Genomic DNA, 17,995 nt, shown 5'->3' with positions numbered 1-17,995 from the left:
CTCAATAAGGGACCATTGGAAGTAAAAAAAATAATCTAGCCCAACTGTTTTTTATGGCTATTTTATAGGTTCATGTTGATGCCCAGTTCTTATAGATTCACCTGGACTTCTGATAATGGTTTTATTATTGCTCTAAATTTAAAAGGGAGTTTCATTAGTAAAAATTATCTTTTTCCAATCTAAAGTATACCAGTCTTTGTACTGAGCTGCCCTCAGCAAGCATTTATTTTTCTTTAGAAAAAAAAAAAAGATTAGCAGTTTTTTAAATTTAATTGATTAATTTAGAGCATTTTTCCAGGATTACAAAAATCATGTTCTTTCCCTCCCCTCCTCCTAATCCCCTCCCATATCCGACGCACAATTCCACTGGGTTTTACAGGTGTTTTTGGTCAAGACCTATTTCCATATTCTTGATATTTGCACTAGGGTGATCATTTAGGATTTATAATCCCAATCATATCCCCATTGACACATGTGATTAAGCAGTTGTTTTTCTTCTGTGTTTCTACTCCTACAGATTTTCCTCTGAATGTGTATAGCACTCTTTCTCATAAGTCCCTCAGAATTGTCCTGGATCATTGCGTTGCTGCTAGTAGAGAAGTCCATTACGTTTGATTGTACCACAGTGTATCAGTCTCTGGGTACAATGTTCTCCTGGTCCTGCTCCTTTCACTCTGCATCAATTCCTGCAGGTCATTCCAGTTCCCATGGAATTCCTCCAGTTTATTATTCCATTGAGCACAATAGTATTCCATCACCAACAGATACCACAATTTGTTCAGCCATTCCCCAATTGGAGGGCATCCCCTCATTTTCCAATTTTTTGCCACCATAAAGAGTGTAGCTATGAATATTCTTGTACAAGTCTTTTCCCTTATTATCTCTTTGGGGTACAGACCCAGCAGTACTATGGCTGGATCAAAGGGTAGGCAGTGTTTTAGCGCCCTTTGGGGGCTAAAATTTGCCTTCCAGAATGGTTGGATCAATTCACAACTCCACCAGCAATGCATTAATGTCCCAATTTTGCCACATCCCCTCCAAAATTTATTACTTTCCTTTGCTGTCATGTTAGCCAATCTTAGCAGTTGTTTTTAACTGACCTTTTAACTGATCTTCTGACTTTAAAATGTTTAAGCCATATTATAAAAAAACCAGTTTTCTGAGAATTAATCAGGTCATTTTGAAACAGCAATTTGTCAGGTCTTGGTGTTATTTTTCATTTTTGACCACAGTTTGAACCCACTTTCCTTTGTTGCTTTTCTGGGCCTGATCCTATTTCATTGTGGGTATGAATGATTTTTGAAATGTTTGCTTTCCTCATTCTAATACACAATGCAATATCTCCAAAAGACACTGAAACTATTTAGGAGCTACAACATTTTTACATTTCCTTAGAGTTAATACCCATTCTTAAGAACCACAGAATTCAAAATAGAACAAAAGAAAACAATGGAACACAAAATCTATCGCTCAATTAATAAAGAATTGATTAGAGATGGGGAAACCAAATTAACTCCATTTCATCTAATCAAGATCAGATGTTTTGAATCAGCTTAGTATAAGCAGAAACATGCATACATGACCACTGCCATCACAAAATGAAACCATATCAAAATTGTTGTTTGATCAAACGTCATCTGGCCCAACTTTTTCATTTTACTGAAAATGAATGACTCCTTCAAGGTAAAAAAATAAAATAAGGAGTAGAACACAGGTTCACTAACTAAACCTAATACACTCTTTTTCACTGCATCAAATCTGAGGTTGAAAGGAGTTCAAGAAAAAAAATATATTTTTTTAAGAATGAGGGAAATCTCAACATGTTTGCCCATTAAGAGAAAAAAAAAATTAGTAAATTGAAGGAGTTGTTGAAGATGCATGAGGGATGAAAAAATGTTCTAAATCACTCTTGATTAGAGAAATGCAAATTAAAACAACACTGAGGCACCACCTTGCAGCTATCAGATTGGTTGTAAAGGAAGGTTGTAAATGTTGGAGGGGATGTGACAAAACTGAAACACTAATGCATTATTGGAGTTGTGAACTGAACATTCTAGAGGACAATTTGGAACTATGCCCAAAGGGGCTATAAAAAGTGTGCATATCCTTTGATTCAATAATACCACTATGGAGTCTGTATCCCAAAGAGATAATTTAAAAAGGGGAAGGACCTACCTATACAAAAACAATTATTTATTTATTTGTTTGTTTTTAGGGCTTTATCTTCTGTCTTAGAATCAATACTGTGTATTGGTTCCAAGGCAGAACAGTGGTAAAGGCTGGGCAATGGGGGTTAAGTGACTTGCCCAGGATCACATAGCTAGGAAGTGTCTGAGGCCAGATTTGAACCAGGACCTCCCATCTCTAGGCCTGGCTCTCAATCCACTGAGCTACCCAGCTGCTCCCTGTACAAAAAATTTATAACATCTCTTTTTGTAGTAGCAAAGAATTAGAAATTGAGGGGATGCCCATCAATTGGGGAATGGCTAAACAAATTGTGGTACATGTTGGTAATGGAATACTATTGTGTTAAAGAAATTATAAGCAAGATGACTTCAGAAAAAGCTGGAAAGATCTGCTGCAGAGCAAAATAAACAGAACTGGGAGAATACTGTACACAATAAAGGCTATTATGATGATTACCTATGAAAACTTAGCTACTCTCAGAAATGCAATGATCTGGGACAATTGTTAAAGATTTATGAAAAGAAATGCTATTCACCTCCAGAGAAAAAAACTGTTGAAGTCATCTTTCACTTCAGTGTGCTTATGGTTTTATTTTGGGATTCTGGTTATATGTGTGTTCTTACAACAATGGCCAATATGAAAGTATGTTTTTCATGACTAAAAACAAAATTAAAAAAGAAAAATGCAAGAGAGGACATAATTAATGTAACAAGGTCAAAGAGAAATAGGAATAAGATTGAAACATAGGTATATACATACAAAAGACTGGTGCTTCTATGAAGAAAAAGGCTACTTCTTCCTGTGAGACTGAAGAGAAGATGAAGACATTCACTGGTTTAGAACAGGGATTCTTAAAACTTTTTTGTGTAATGGACACCCTTTGACAGTGTGATGAAGCTTATAAATAGACACATCATCAAATGGTCAAGAGACACGAATAAGCAGTTTTCAGATAAAGAAATCAAAACTATCAATAAACACATGAAAAATGTTCTAAATCTCTCATAATTAGAGAAATGCAAATCAAAACAACTCTGACATACCACCTCACACCTACCAGACTGGCCAATATAGCAGCAAACGAAAGCGATAAATGTTGGAGGGGTTGTGGCAAAATTAGGACACCAATACACTGCTGGTAGAGTTGTGAATTGATCCAACCATTCTGGAGGGCAATTTGGAACTATGCCCAAAAGGCTTTAAAAGAATGCCTACCTTTTGACCCACCCATACCACTTGCTGGGTTTGTACCCCAAAGAGATATAAGGAAAAATAAGTGTACAAAAATATTTATAGCTGTGCTCTTTGTAGTGGCAAAAAATTGGAAAATGAGGGGGTGTCTATTGATTGGGGAATAGTTGAACAAACTGTGGTATCTGATGATGATGGAATACTATTGTGCTGAAAGGAATGATGAACTGGAGGAATTCCATTGAACTGGAATGACCTCCAGGAATTGATGAAGAGTGAAAGGAATAGAACCAAGAAAATGTACACAGAGACTGACACATTATGATACAATCAAATGTAATGGACTTCTCTACTAGCAGCAATCCAGGACAATTCGGAGGGAACGCTATTCACATCCAGAAAAAGAACTGTGGGAGTAGAAATGCAGAAGAAAAACATATGATTGGTCACATGGCTCAACGGGGATATGATTGGGGATTCTGACTTTAAATGATCTCTCTATTGCAAATATGAATAACATGGAAATAAGTTTTGAACAATGATATATGTATAACCCAGTGGAATTGCTCATCAGTTCAGGGGGGGGAAGGGAAGAGGGGAGGGAAAGAACATGAATCATGTAACCATGGGAAAACATTCTAAATAAATTAATTTTTAAAAAAGATAATCACCTTATCAGAATAATTTTTTTAAATAATTAAAGAAAATGCTTGATTTCTGTTAGAGGTTAGTGGGATGGGGGAAGATATTTATTTCGTGCTTACTATATGCCAGGCACTTTACAAACATAATCTCAGTTGATCCCTACGCAAACTCTAGGAGATGAGTGCTATTATTTCTCCATTTTACATCTGAAGAAACTGAGGTGGAGGTTAAGTGATTTGTCCATATTATCAATAAGGGTATTGTGAAGATGGGATTAACTCTCCCCTGCACATTTTTAGATTTAATCACCAGAAGAGTGTATATACCCCACTTATCGTCAAGTATAAGGAGATCTGTGACCCATGTGTGCTATAGTAAGTGACAAATCAGAAACTCACTAACTGCCTGCAGTCCTAAGCAAAGGTGTAGCTGCAATTGGTCCACGTAAAGTGGAAGGAAGGCACAGGAAGTGACAAAGGAAGAGTCTTGAAAAGTGGCAAGAACTTTCTGTGACCAGCTCTTTCACCTTGGAATTTGACCTTGAAGGAGCTCCAGCTAGGGACCTCAGACTGCTCTTGGATCTTCCCTTAAAAATACCTTGTAGGTGAGTAAAAAAGGCTGACTCCCTTTCCTGGCTTTTCTGGAGGTACTAGCCTCCAGAGAGGCCCTTGATCTTGGAGGAGGCCTGTGGCTAAAACCCTTGTTTAATTTAGCTCTGGGCCCCCTTTGCTGGGGCCTCTGAAGTCCTGCCTGGAGTAATTACCTACTCTCTCTCTGATTTCCTTACTTTCACTCTTTCCCTCTCTTTAATAAATAAATTGCTATAAAGTCATTCTGACTTGAGTAATAATTTTGGCAACCACCCTTTAATTTTTAACCCTTACTATCAGTATAAACCTACTATCAGTAACACGTCAGGCCAGAGCTGATAAATAAGAGCGACCCAATGTTTTTATGAATTCATTCATTGAGTCTTTTTTTTTTAACCTTTACCTTCTCTGTTTTAGACAGAGTATTGGTTCTAAGGCCGAAGTGTGGTAAGGAGTAAACAAAGGAGGTTAAGTGACTAACTAAGGTTCACATAACTAGGAAGAATCTGAGGTCACACATGAACCCATGATCTCCTGTCTTTAGGCCTGGCTCTCAATCCACTGAGCCATTTAGCTGCCCTCAGTTTGTTAGGTCTTAAGACATAGAAGGCACTTTTAAAAATGTCTGTTGGACTGAAAAACAAATATTTACTGAGTATCTACTGTACCAAAGACATTAAACTGTCCCAAACTTAGTCATAGATTATAGGGTATTAAGAGTCACGATGATCCTTTAAAATGATTTAGGACAATTTCCTCTTTTCAGAGGAGGAAATGAAATTACTTTCCTCAAGGTCACACAGATATTTGAGTATCAGGGCCTAGATTTGAAGCCAATACAATACTTAATACAAGCTTTTTATAACATACTGCCTTGAAGGTCTCTGCCTTCAAGAAGCTTACATTCTAACAGGAAAGAAAAACCATTTACACTAATATGTAAAACAAAAGGTACTAAGTGGTATTTTATCACCTGTTAGCACAAAAAAAGTTACTTTGTATTTATTTTGTACATGTTTGTCTTGGAAGATAAACCACCTTAATAGCAAGGACAACACTGTCTGACAAACAGTAGGGACTTTCTAAATTTTGGGAGCAGTTAGGTGTTATAATGGATAAAGCACTGGGCATTGTGAATCTTAAAACTGCTCAGACTCTACTTCAGAAGATTTGATTAAGCTATTCCCCATTTTCTACAATGGAGGTACTTAGTCAGGAATGTATTGAGAACTTTAAAATTACTCCTCCCATACTTAGGCATACTTTAGAAGATAAAGTTATAAACTCCTTACTGAACAATGAAAAGTCCCCAACTCATACTTATAGTGAAGCTAAAACCTTAAGCTAGGCCTATTTTTAGATCTAATACAAAAGGGTACTAAATACCTATAAAGGTTAAATTAATCACTAAAAGGTCAAGCAACTTACAAAAGGCAAGCTTAACAAGAGGTGTGAAGTTTTAGTCTACCCAGAGAAGGTGAGAACTAAAGAGTGATGAGAACTAAGAATGGGCAATCCTGGAAAAAAAGTGTCTACTGTGATTGGTAGATGTGAAAATTTAGGGGAGGTGACATAAGAGAAAATTTCTTTATAAGGAAGGGACTTATTGAATCTGGGTGGTTGGAGTTGCTGTGGAGGTTGGAGTTTGGAGTTAGTTGGAGGAGCTGGGTCTCTGAACTCAGTTCAGGAGTTGAGGATTTCAGTGAAGGACTAGACTTTTGCTTGGGACAAATCTTGTGGTGAGTGATTAAAGACTGACTAGTCTCTCGCCTAGGCCCTTCATATTATTTTCTCTTATTCTCTCTCTCTCCCTTTCCTTAATTTCTTTCATTTGTATTAATTAAAATCTCCATAAAACCCAGCTGGCTTGGGTATATTCATATTTGGGAATTTTTCCCATGGTGACCACTTAATTTTGATTAAAATCAAGGCACTAAAATTATCTTTATAGTTTTGGCAATTCACAGTCTTAAAACCCACATTTTCTTTCGCAGTCACAGCATGAAGTTAGGAATATCCTGTGTGACCTTGGAATAGTCATTTAATCTTATTTGCTTCAATTTCCTTATCTGCAAAATGAGATGGAAAAGGAAATGAAGCCACTTCAATATCTGTCAAGAAAACCTCATGAAAAGTCAACATTACTGAACAAAAATGAAGGTTTGTTAATTATTCAAGGTCTTAAATGACAGGGTTAGGCATTTGACTTTTCAAGTAGGCAAAAGAGTCATTCAAGACTTAAACAGAAGAGGAATGGCTAACTTTAGAAGTCTGGATGGCTATGTTTTCCATCTATATGGCCTGGAGGTTGCCAAGTTTAAAGATCAGCAAACATCAGAGAAAAGTGTTTTCAAAAGAGCTCAAGGTGAGCTCCCATGCTCAGCAAGCAACATAAAAATATCCATCCCCTAACAGGTTCTTATGCCTCTATTTTATCTTTTCTTAATCTAGCATTTTTCCCCTCAAAATGAAAGTTCATTAAACCAAGGGTCCCAAATTAAACTAGCTTAGACTTCAGAACTTAACCATAAAGAAGTATAATTTTGATTGCTGGAATCTTATTTCAGTATCCTCTTAGCTCTGAAGGATACCAACAAGTCTGCCACAATTAGTATTCCAGTGATAAACCAGAATGCTTTAATGTCTAGGACTGAGCCTGACTGAGAAGAGCTCTCAGCAATTTGAAGGAAAAATATAGGTCCCTTGCTAGAAACATTTGAAATATTGTTCCAAAGATGAGTCGCGGAGTTCCCCCTTTTTCTACTTCCTTCCCACAGGGCAATTTACTGTGCAGGAATCTATAACTGAGGTCTGACAGGCAGAGGCACTACAGGAGAGATATACTGGTTCCATGAGTGCCTTCTTAGAAGGAAAGTCCACAAAAGTCTAGGTAATAAGGTGGCACAATGGAAAGAGCCAGGACTAGCATCAGGAAAACCTGGTTTCAAATCTGGATCAGAAATTTCGCAGTTGTTCGACCCTAGGCAAGTCACTTAACTCCAGTTGCCCAGCCCTTGTACCTCTTCTGTCTTAGATGGGCTGCCTGACCAATCTTCCCTAGGCACTGATCTAGCCATATAATTTCTTACTCAGTAGTCTGCTCCCTGTTCACTCTATCCTTAAATTGACACTAGTCAAATCTTCTACTCAAAACCTTTATAATTACTTCTCCCAATTGTCTTTAGGTAACCAAATTCAAATTCATTAGCCTGGCATTCAATAATCTGGATCCATCCTATCTTTCTAGCCTTTAGCAAGCTCCAGTCAAGCTAAGATACTCTCCGGTCCTACCTCCTACCCCCTGCTTAGAATATCCTCCTTTCCTCTTAGTAGAATTCCTAGCCATCTTTTAAAGTCCAACTCAAAAAGACACTTCCACCAGGAAAACAGATCTGACTTCTCATTTCCCTGCCTAGAGATCTCACACTTTGTTTTGCAACCCAGAATCCACTTATTATGCAATATTTCATAGAATAATTATCTATGCTTGTGTTTCAACTAAAGTTCATGAGGGCAAGGATATCTTCTCTAAACTTTCTATCTGGTCCAGTGCCAAGAAGCACAGTGTTCCAAAAGCAAGTGTTTAAAAGAAAGTTTGATAAATGAATAAGCAAATACAATAGTTTTCACCTTTGCCCCTCTTTGTTTTCCCAATGCTTAGCAAGAGGTCTTGCTTAGAAACACATAGTAAGTACTTAATAAATGCTTGTGGACTTAAATTAAACTTGGTTTTCCTTTCATAGGTCATTTCTGAGTAGGATTTTAGATGCCAACAAGTAGCCTGGCAATGGGAATTTGCAAGATATTTTAATTAGCTCTTCCTGGGCCTTGCTGCATTTGCCTATCTATCCCTCATCCTCAAAGCTACAAAACAGGATTAGCAAGAAAAAGAAATACAAAATAGCCCATAAAAATGATTCAAAGAGGGGGCAGCTGGGTAGCTCAGTGGATTGAGAGCTAGCCCTAGAGACGGGAGGTCCTAGGTTCAAATCTGGACTCTCTGACACTTCCCAGTTGTGTGACCCTGGGCAAGTCACTTGACCCCCATTGCCTAGCCCTTACCACTCTTCTGCCTTGGAGCCAAGGCTCCAAGACAGAAGGTAAGGGTTTAAAAAAAAATGATTCAAAGAGTCAAGGTTAAAAGATGCTGGCCTCTCCTAGGGTCAGAGTAAAGTGAAAATCAAGCACTTGATTGTGCTAAATTGTAGCACATCATTAAGACTGCATTTTGTCTTAGCATAAGAATAAAGGACACATCCTTAAACTGTTTCATAAAAGTTTTCAGTTAATAGGAAAGCAGATTTCCCCCATCTAGTAAAATCTGTTCACTCCCCACCTAGATAATTCTGTTGTGAGCTCTGTACTCACTATTCTATATCTTGGATTACTGTTGTCTCTTTCCCTCCACCTTGAACCTATCAATAATCACATTTTTTAGAACAGTGGTGTCAAATTCAAATGGAAATAGATCCCTGTGAGCTACATATTGACTTAGAAAACTGCAAATTAACATTATCTATATTGTAGTATGTTATTTATTAAATATTTCCCAATTCCATTTTCATCTAGTTCCATGTCTCTAAATCTGAGTTTGACACTTCTGTTCTACAACCCCAATATTCTCAAGTGCCATTTATAACTTTGTAAAACCTTTGAGCCTAAGAATCAAAACCTCTTAATGCTGTTTCTTCCATTCATTCATTCCACAAATATTTATTACATGCCTATTATGTGCATATTACTATGCTAGATGCTGTACATGACATGAGTTCTGCTTTCATGAATCATAAACTAAAATAAGGAGTAAGATAAAAGCAATGACAACTATAATATACAATATTCTATCAGAAAGGTGTCAAACTGGACTGTAGTGAGAGGTCTGAATGGGAAGGAAGATTGCTATCCACTAGGGATTCAGGAGAGGTTTCCCAGAGGAGTTAATATTTCAGTTGAGCTTGAAAGGGCAGGTTCAACATGTTATTTGGGGGGAAAGAAACATTAAAGGCCTAGAGAACAGAATGTACAAAGGCAGAGAAAGAAAATTTTGCATTTGCAAACTAGGATAGTGCTAAAAAGGGAGGCTCCTTTAGTACATTAAGTTCACTATTCACAGTTGATAAAGAAACTCCTATTGCTCTTTCTAGTGGAACAGATGTCTTATTTTTAACATCCTTCAACAGGGCTCTCTTCCATCAGATTACATTTTCTTTCTATCCCTATAATTCCCCGCCCCTCCCCCAAGTCTTAAACAAAACTTAAGTCTTGCATTTCTCAAATATTGGTTGTTGTTCGGTCTTTTCAGTGGTGTCCGACTCTTTGTGACCCTAATTTTTGGTGTTTTCTTGGCACAGATACCTGGAGTGGTTTGCCATTTCTGGCTCCCGATCATTTTACAGTTGAGGAAACTGAAGCAAACAAGGTTAAGTGCTTAAGAACAGATGAATCTTTCTGACTCCAGAGCTTTATTCAATACATTTTTTTATCCACTTAGAGAAAAGTAAAATGTAGGAGGCAAAGTTTTATCTAATCTTTGTATTCACACACAAACATTCTAGACATCTAATTAATATTTGATGAAGAAATGTACATCTACATAGCTGCAGGATACTAAGACCCAATTTCCACTAAACTCTTCTCCAGCTACCCACAAATTCATAAAATCTCAGAGCTTAGCTCATCGAGCAAGTCAAATCCCTTCATTTTACAAGAAGGAAACTAATCTTAGAAACAAGGGAGTAAAGGAGTAGATGGGAAAACACCAGGGAAAAAGTCTGAAGATGAGAATCGTGGTCAGTAGGTGAAAGGTCTTGTCAAAGACACATAGCCCGAACATATCCTTTAACAGATTTTCCCTATCACCTTGGAAGGCAGTGAGTTCAAAGATTAGTATCGCGATTTCACAGAGGAGGAAACTGAGGAGTAAGTAGGCAGAGCGGGGTTAAGTCCCAAGCTGCCTATTAACAACAAACAAGTCATTCCTCCTGCACCTCGGTCTTCCCATCCTGGACAGAAAGATACCCTTCCCGAGATGAGCCAGCCCAGCGCACCCAAGGGTTCAGGCCCAGTAGGTCCTCGCCTTAGGCTCCCGTCATGCACCGCTTTCCCCCCAACTCACCCGCCCCCGGCCCGGCCCCTCACCGGAAGTAGGAGAGTACTCGACCACCACCTCCCCGTCTAGCATTCTCTCTCCATCCCTGAACCCCCCGGAATAGTCCCGGTATCGGCCCCAGCTCCGGCTCGTCCCGCACCTTCACTGTGTCCAGCGGGTGACCCACAAACACCAGGCACATGCCGCCGAAGCCCCCGGCCAGGAAGTTCTTCAGGGGGCTGATGGGCGCCTTCTCCTCAAGCTCCCTAATTTCCTTAACCTCCATGGTGCCGATCCCTCAAGCCTTAATACTGCTCCAGTTACAACTGCTGACCTTTCCCCCACATTGGGGGAGGGAGGTGGGGCCTCTAGCGAGGAGCATGCTGGGAAACTGGAGGCGTAGCGAGGTGGACCCTCTCGGCAGTCATCCTGGACACGCCCTCCGTGGCCACGCCCTCTGCCTCCTCGAGTCCGTCGTGTTTGTTCTTCCCTTCTGGTTTGGAGATTCGAGGATTACATCTGCTTTCTTCAGATGAGGAAACTGAGGACCGGAGATGGATATAGAGTAATTGAAAGACCCCTGGATTCAGATTATTTAGTATTGTTCCATCTCTCAAATGTTTACTATTGTCAGAAAACACAGATGCGCTAGATTTATAGGATTTATATGCAAGACTTCCTAGGAGGAAACATGGTGAGAAGGGTTAATTTCTTTGCGCAGGGTCAGACAGCCGTAGGTTTTGAAGATAAAAGATTGGGTTTTTGTTTGCTTGTTTTCTTCTCTTTAGACCTACCCCACCTAGTGTAGTGCCTGCACTTGGGAGATACTTAAATACCTGTTAGATTGAATTAAATTGGATTGCAAACTGAAGTTTCATTGCTATGGGTTCTCACTACCCGTAAGAGTATGTATTTGCAAAACTTCTGGTTCCGGATTTATATGGACCAGGTTCAAGCCTGGCAGCATCTCACAAATAATTGTCTTTCAGTGGAACTGCTAAGGAGTCTACTAGATTCAGCAGAATTTGTCTCTTGGCTAGGTCTATAGAAAAGGTAAAAGGACCCTCAGGTCTATGCAGATACTCAGACTAACCATGTGATATAAAGCTAAATACCAAGAATTCTAGGACAAATAAACACAAAGAATTCCAATGAAGCCCAGTAATGTCCAGAGGGATTTCCAAACCTAACCAGTAAGTAACACCTCTGCTGGGGACATATAAAGACTTCAGACTTTATAATAACCGAATTTTATATAGGACTTTAAAATTCATAAGGCAATTTACGTACATTATCTCATTTGAGCTTCACTATAACTCTTTGAAGTAGGCCAATAACAAGTGTTATTATCCCATTTTGCAGATGAGGAAACTGAAACTAAGTTAGGAAACTTTCTCAGGGACAATGTGTGAGAGTCAGAAACCATGGCTTTGTTGCTTCCCTAAGGTTAAAATGTCCCTGAAAGGAAAAAAACAATATATTGCTAAATAGTCCATTCCATTGTCCAGACTTGCTCTTCCATGTCACCTTTGTGACTTTGTGTTCTTCTTTAGAAACTCCTTCCTGTTCCAGGAATTCCCCTTTTGGGTTAAGAACTTGAATTGTTAAAAATAATAGTTCTCAAACATTCCATTTCTAGGCCCATATCCAAAGCTTCTTTGACTTAATTTCTTGTTATTATTGCTCCAGTTATTTCAGTTGTGTCCTACTCTTTGTGACCCCCTTCAGCTTAGTAGGGTCTACCAGAGCTGGCAGTCTTTGAAAACTCAGGGTCACCTCCATAACACACTGAAGGGTAATTCAGAGTTCATAATAGGAAACAAAAAAAAAATCTATGAATAAAAGTAGAAATGATCATTGAGGAGGTCTCATCTGATCTCATTTTATAGATAAAGAAAACAGAATTCAAGAAATTTTCAGCTCAAATTAGTACATTTTTATCGTGCTCCTACTAAGAAAATCATTTGTATGATTCCAAACATCTTACTGGCCTACCTCTTTAATGCCAATATTTACCTGGATAAACAATATGACAGCAAACTATGGAACACTTACAATCTCAGAAAAAAGATGACAAATTACCCAAAGGGTGATGGAAGTTTTATATATAAAATACTGAAATACTCTCTCTCCTTCTTGTATCTATTCACAGGCTTTCTTTCCTCTCCAAATCCTAACTTCATGCTAAAAGGCTCCCACATATATCCCCCTCATATTTTACTGAAAAATATAATTTACCAAATTCTCTCCTCCACTCCATTTCACATAATTCAGATGTCTTCCTCCCTCTCTTTCATCCACACTCTCTCATATGAAGATGTGGCCCCTCTCCTTACCAAGGAAAATCCTTCCATATGTACAAGTCATCTCATCCCATCCCATCTTCTCAAGCATATGATCCCTGCTATCCTTATTTACTTTCTCACTAAGCTTCAGTATCTCCCTATCTTCTATCTACTTTTCTGATGACAACAATAAATTCAATGTCCCCCTTATGCTAAAAAAAAAAGCCCCTATTTGATTCATTCAAGCCACTGTCTGGCACATAGTAAGTTCTTAACAAATGCTTGACAATAATGAGGATATAAATGAAGAAAAGCATTATTAGGAAGTGGACCTGTCATAGAAAATTAGAAACAAAAGATGGACTGCTCAAATGCTCTACTACTACTTCTAGATATTAAACAAATGAGGCTTCCAATGCATTTGTAATATCCCTTATATATCATTAATGGGAAAACAGGGCCATGAACTAGAAAGGTTTGAGGGCCCACACTCAGAAAGTCACAGATCCATCAAATGCAAGCATGTCTAAATGTGATTGCACTAGACTCTTTGCTAGATACCATTAGGGAAGGGAAATAAAGGTGGATAGATGAAATTGGTTATTAATTACTAATTGAACGTTATGAGTTTGTATTAATCACCAAAATGAATATCTATGGATTAAATTTTAATTTAGTAGTGAAGTTTGTATGAGATTATCCAACCCAACTCTTAAGGCTGCAAGATGGTCCTTTCTTCTGAGGGAGCTAAGGAAAATGGATGTTGGATGAGCCAACCTGGTCAGGGGATATACTGTCCAGCATTGGATCTCTGGTGCTGAGTGGTATCTGTCATTGAACTTTCTGGAGTAGTGATGGTGAATCTTTTAGAAACCACATGCCTTGCCCTGCCCCCACAGATTGCTTGCCATGCTCCCCCACACTGTATGCAGTGCCCTGTCCCCTCCTCCCCAACCAAGTTCACTGCTCCCAAAGACAAGATCCTTTGTGGAGGAAGGTTTATTTTTCAGAATGTTGTTGACCACTTTAGGCAGCTCTCTTCAGGAAAAGCCAGGTGGGAGAGATTTTTGGTCCAGCAAGAGTTGTCACCATTTGATTGGGGTGGGGAGGAGAGGCAACTTAAACAGGGTTCTAGAATAAGAGAAGTTTTTAAAAAATCAAAATTGTCTCCTGGGGCAGCTAATCCTGATCTGGGTACACGTCAAATCTAAGCTTGCAAAAATTGCTTTACTAATGATTCTGGTCTGCCAGCAGTCAGCCTGACCTGAAGTCTTCTAGGTGTTACAGTTAAAAGAGTGGTTGCCATAAACTGTGACAGACAAAAAAGAGTGGTTGTCATGAACTGTTACCACGAAAATATGGTTTCAAGACTTTGAATTGCCAAAACTGTAAAGATAATTTTTAGTGTCTTGATTTTATATTAAAAATAAAGTGGTGAGCACTTCCAGGTAATCATGGCTGCAATCTAGACGCCACACACTTCCTCTCCCAGGCACTGAACAAAATAGACTACATCAAAGGAGCATAAAAATCACCTTTGGCGGAACAGGACTCCCCAGTATCCCACAGAGGCGAAGGTACGTGGGGCTTGAACATTTCCACACTATAATAAGAAGCAGGAAAAGCTTGCACAGAAAAGTAAACTGAGCCGCCCTTCCCCCACCCCACCTCCCCCACCAAACCAGAGTGAGCTACCTGAGCCCTCACCGGGACAGCGAGTGAGTGGGGAACGTCTCTGTCTGGGGGGGGCACTCCAGGGTCCTTGGGATCTGAGGACTGACAGGAAAAAACGTCTCAGGGCGGTTTCATGGGAGAACCCAGCTCTGAGCAGGGGGGTCCGCGGAGCTGTACTCGGGGCGGTTGCACTGAACATCTGGGCGGAGCTAAACGCCAGGGGCGGACCACTCGCTGATTATCTGGGCAGAGCTGAACACCTGGGCAGTGTGGCTGTGATCAGGGGCCCAGACCTCTAAGAAACCTCTGAGGCTGGGAAGAACTAGTCTGAGGCAACCTAAATTCACAGAAAAACCGCCCATATCACCCAGACCCCAGACCAAAAAGGAAAGAGGAATAAAACCACCAAAGGGATGGCTCACATGGCCCAAAATCAAGCCTCCAGTTAGAAAGGGAAAAAGGTGACTATTGAAAACTTTTATGGGGGTAGTTCACAAGGAAAAGAGGAGAATGAGGAGGAAATCCAAAAAAAATCAGAACATGCCTCCCAAAATGGAAATTATCAACAAGCTCTGGAAGATCTCAAACTGGAACTTATCCAAAAGATGGAAACCTGGAAAGAAAAATAGGAGAAAGAGATCAGCAGTCTGACAGCTAAGACTGTTCCTTTGGAAAAAGAGCTCGAAGCATCCAATAGAAGGGCAGACAAAGCTGAAAAGCAAAACCAATCCCTAACGACCAGAATTAAGGAACTCGAAGTAAGTGAGATCATAAAACAGCAAGAATCAATAAAGCAAACCCAAAAAATTAATGAATTAGAAGAAAACATAAAATATCTCACTGAGAAGGTCACCGATCTAGAAAACAAAGGGAGAAGAAAAAACCTCCAAATTATCGGTCTCCCAGAAAAACCAGAGATAAACAATAAACTCGATATTATTCTATAGGAGATTATAAAAGAAAATTGCCCCCACGTTCTGGAGCAAGGGGGCAAAATAGAAATAGAAAGGATTCATAGAACACCCTCTATACTAAATCCCCAAAAGACAACCCCTAGGAATGTAATTGCCAAATTCAAGAGCTTCCAAGAAAAGGAGAAAATCCTACAAGAAGCCAAGAAGAGGAGCTTCAGATATAAGGGGGCTCCCATAAGGATCACACACGACTTAGCGGCTAACACACTAAGAGACCGCAAAGCATGGAACACGATATTTAGACAGGCAAGAGAGCTGGGTCTCCAACCAAGAATCAACTACCCAGCAAAACTGACTATATACTTCCAGGGGAAAGTATGGGCATTCAACAAAATAGAAGATTTCCAAGCATTTGCTAAGTAAAGACCAGAGCTCTGTGGAAAGTTCGATATCCAAGCACAGAAAGCAAGAGAAACATGAAAAGGTAAATATGAAAGAAAGGGAAAAGGAGATAAATCTTACCTTTTTCTTTAAGTCAAACTCTCTTCTATAAGGACTACATTTACATCAAATTATATATATTAATATATGGGGAAAATGTTTTGTGTAACTCTCAAAAATTGTAGCATCATAAGAGTAGTTAGAAGAAACATGCATAGGGAAAGATTGGGGCATTAAGAAGATTTGGGGAAAGTGGGGGCAAAGAAAGGAAAAGGGAGGGGGGAGCCATCGATAATACTGACTTCAAGAAATAGGGGGGGACTTAATAGAATAATCTTTCCCATATAAAGATACACATGGGAAGGGGAGGGGAAGAACTCTCATATGAGGAGAGGAAGAGAGCGTGAAGTAGAATTACTTAAACCTTACTCTCAGTGAAATTAAATCTGAGAGGGAAGAACATCTAGATTCAGTGGGATCCTGAATTCTATCTTATCCATTAGGGCAAGAAAGAAAGGAAAATTGAGGGGGGGGAAGGGAGCATAAAAAGGGAGGGAAGAGGAGGGGGGAGGGAGCATAAAAAGGGAGGGAAGAGGAGGGTGGAGGGGAAGGGAGCACAAAAAGGGAGGGGCTAGAAAGGGAAGCATCTCAAGGGAGGGGACTAGGGGGACTGACCTAAAGCAAATCACTGGTTCAAAAGGAGATAGCTAAAGAAGAAAGGTCAGAACTAGGGGAAGATATCAAAATGCCAGTGAATCCACAAATTACAATCATAACCTTGAACATGAATGGGATGAACTCACCCATAAAATGTAGACAAATAGCAGATTGGATTAGAACCCAAAACCCTACCATTTGTTGTCTTCAAGAAACACATATGAGGCAGGTTGACACTCACAAGGTTAGAATTACAGGTTGGAGTAAGACCTTTTGGGCCTCAACTGATAGAAAGAAGGCAGGAGTTGCAATCATGATATCTGACAAAGCCAAAGCACAAATAGACCTGATCAAAAGGGATAGGGAAGGTAAATATATTCTGTTAAAAGGGAGTATAGACAATGAAGAAATATCACTAATCAACATGTATGCACCAAATGGTATAGCATCCAAATTTTTAATAGAGAAACTAGGAGAATTGAAGGAGGATATAGACAGTAAAACCATATTAGTGGGAGACTTGAACCAACCACTACCAAATTTAGATAAATCAAACCAAAAAATAAATAAGAAAGAGGTAAAAGAGGTGAATCAAATTTTAGAAAAATTAGAGTTAATAGACATATGGAGAAAAATAAATAGGGACAAAAAGGAATACACCTTCTTTTCAGCACCACATGGCACATTCACAAAAATAGATCATACACTAGGTCACAGTAACATGGCACTCAAATGCAGAAAAGCAGAAATAATAAATGCAGCCTTTTCAGATCACAAGGCAATAAAAATATTGATCGGTAAGGGTACATGGAGAGCCAAATAAAAAATTAATTGGAAATTAAATAATATGATACTCCAAAATCGGATAGTTAGAGAAGAAATCATAGAAACAATTAATAATTTCATTGAAGAAAATGACAACTGCGAGACATCCTTTCAAACCTTATGGGATGCAGCCAAGGCAGTACATAGAGGAAAATTCATATCCCTGAGTGCATATATTAACAAATTAGGGAGGACAGAGATCAAGGAATTGGAAATGCAAATCAAAAAACTTGAGAACGAACAAATTAAAAACCCCCAGAAGAAAACCAAATTGGAAATCCTAAAAATTAAGGGAGAAATTAATAAAATCGAAATTGACAGAACTATTGACCTAATAAATAAGACTAGAAGCTGGTACTTTAAAAAAACAGACAAAATAGACAAAGTACTGGTTAATCTAATTAAAAAAAGGAAAGAAGAAAGGCAAATTAACAGCATCAAGGATGAAAAGGGGGATCTCACCTCCAATGAAGAGGAAATTAAGGCAATCATTAAAAA

At 39.0% G+C, this 17,995-nt stretch overlaps 1 protein-coding gene across 2 annotated transcripts in view; it reads right to left on the bottom strand.

Annotated features, from left to right (window-relative positions):
• Positions 1 to 11,122, bottom strand: part of SLC25A20 (solute carrier family 25 member 20) — a 56,610-nt gene extending 45,488 nt beyond the window's left edge. Inside the window, exon 1 of one of the 2 annotated variants that reach the window (XM_007499824.3) lies at positions 10,862 to 11,122. In XM_007499824.3, the coding sequence (XP_007499886.1) occupies positions 10,862 to 10,987 (126 nt within the window). In that variant the 5' untranslated portion in view covers positions 10,988 to 11,122. The remainder of the gene's footprint in view (positions 1 to 10,861) is intronic. The other variant, XM_003341705.4, reaches the window with a different exon arrangement.
• Between the last annotated feature and the right edge of the window lie 6,873 nt (positions 11,123 to 17,995).

This window comes from Monodelphis domestica, chromosome 7 (genome assembly GCF_027887165.1).
Source record: "Monodelphis domestica isolate mMonDom1 chromosome 7, mMonDom1.pri, whole genome shotgun sequence".
Classification (NCBI taxonomy): domain Eukaryota; kingdom Metazoa; phylum Chordata; class Mammalia; order Didelphimorphia; family Didelphidae; genus Monodelphis; species Monodelphis domestica.
This window is presented reverse-complemented; position numbering and strand designations above follow the sequence as displayed.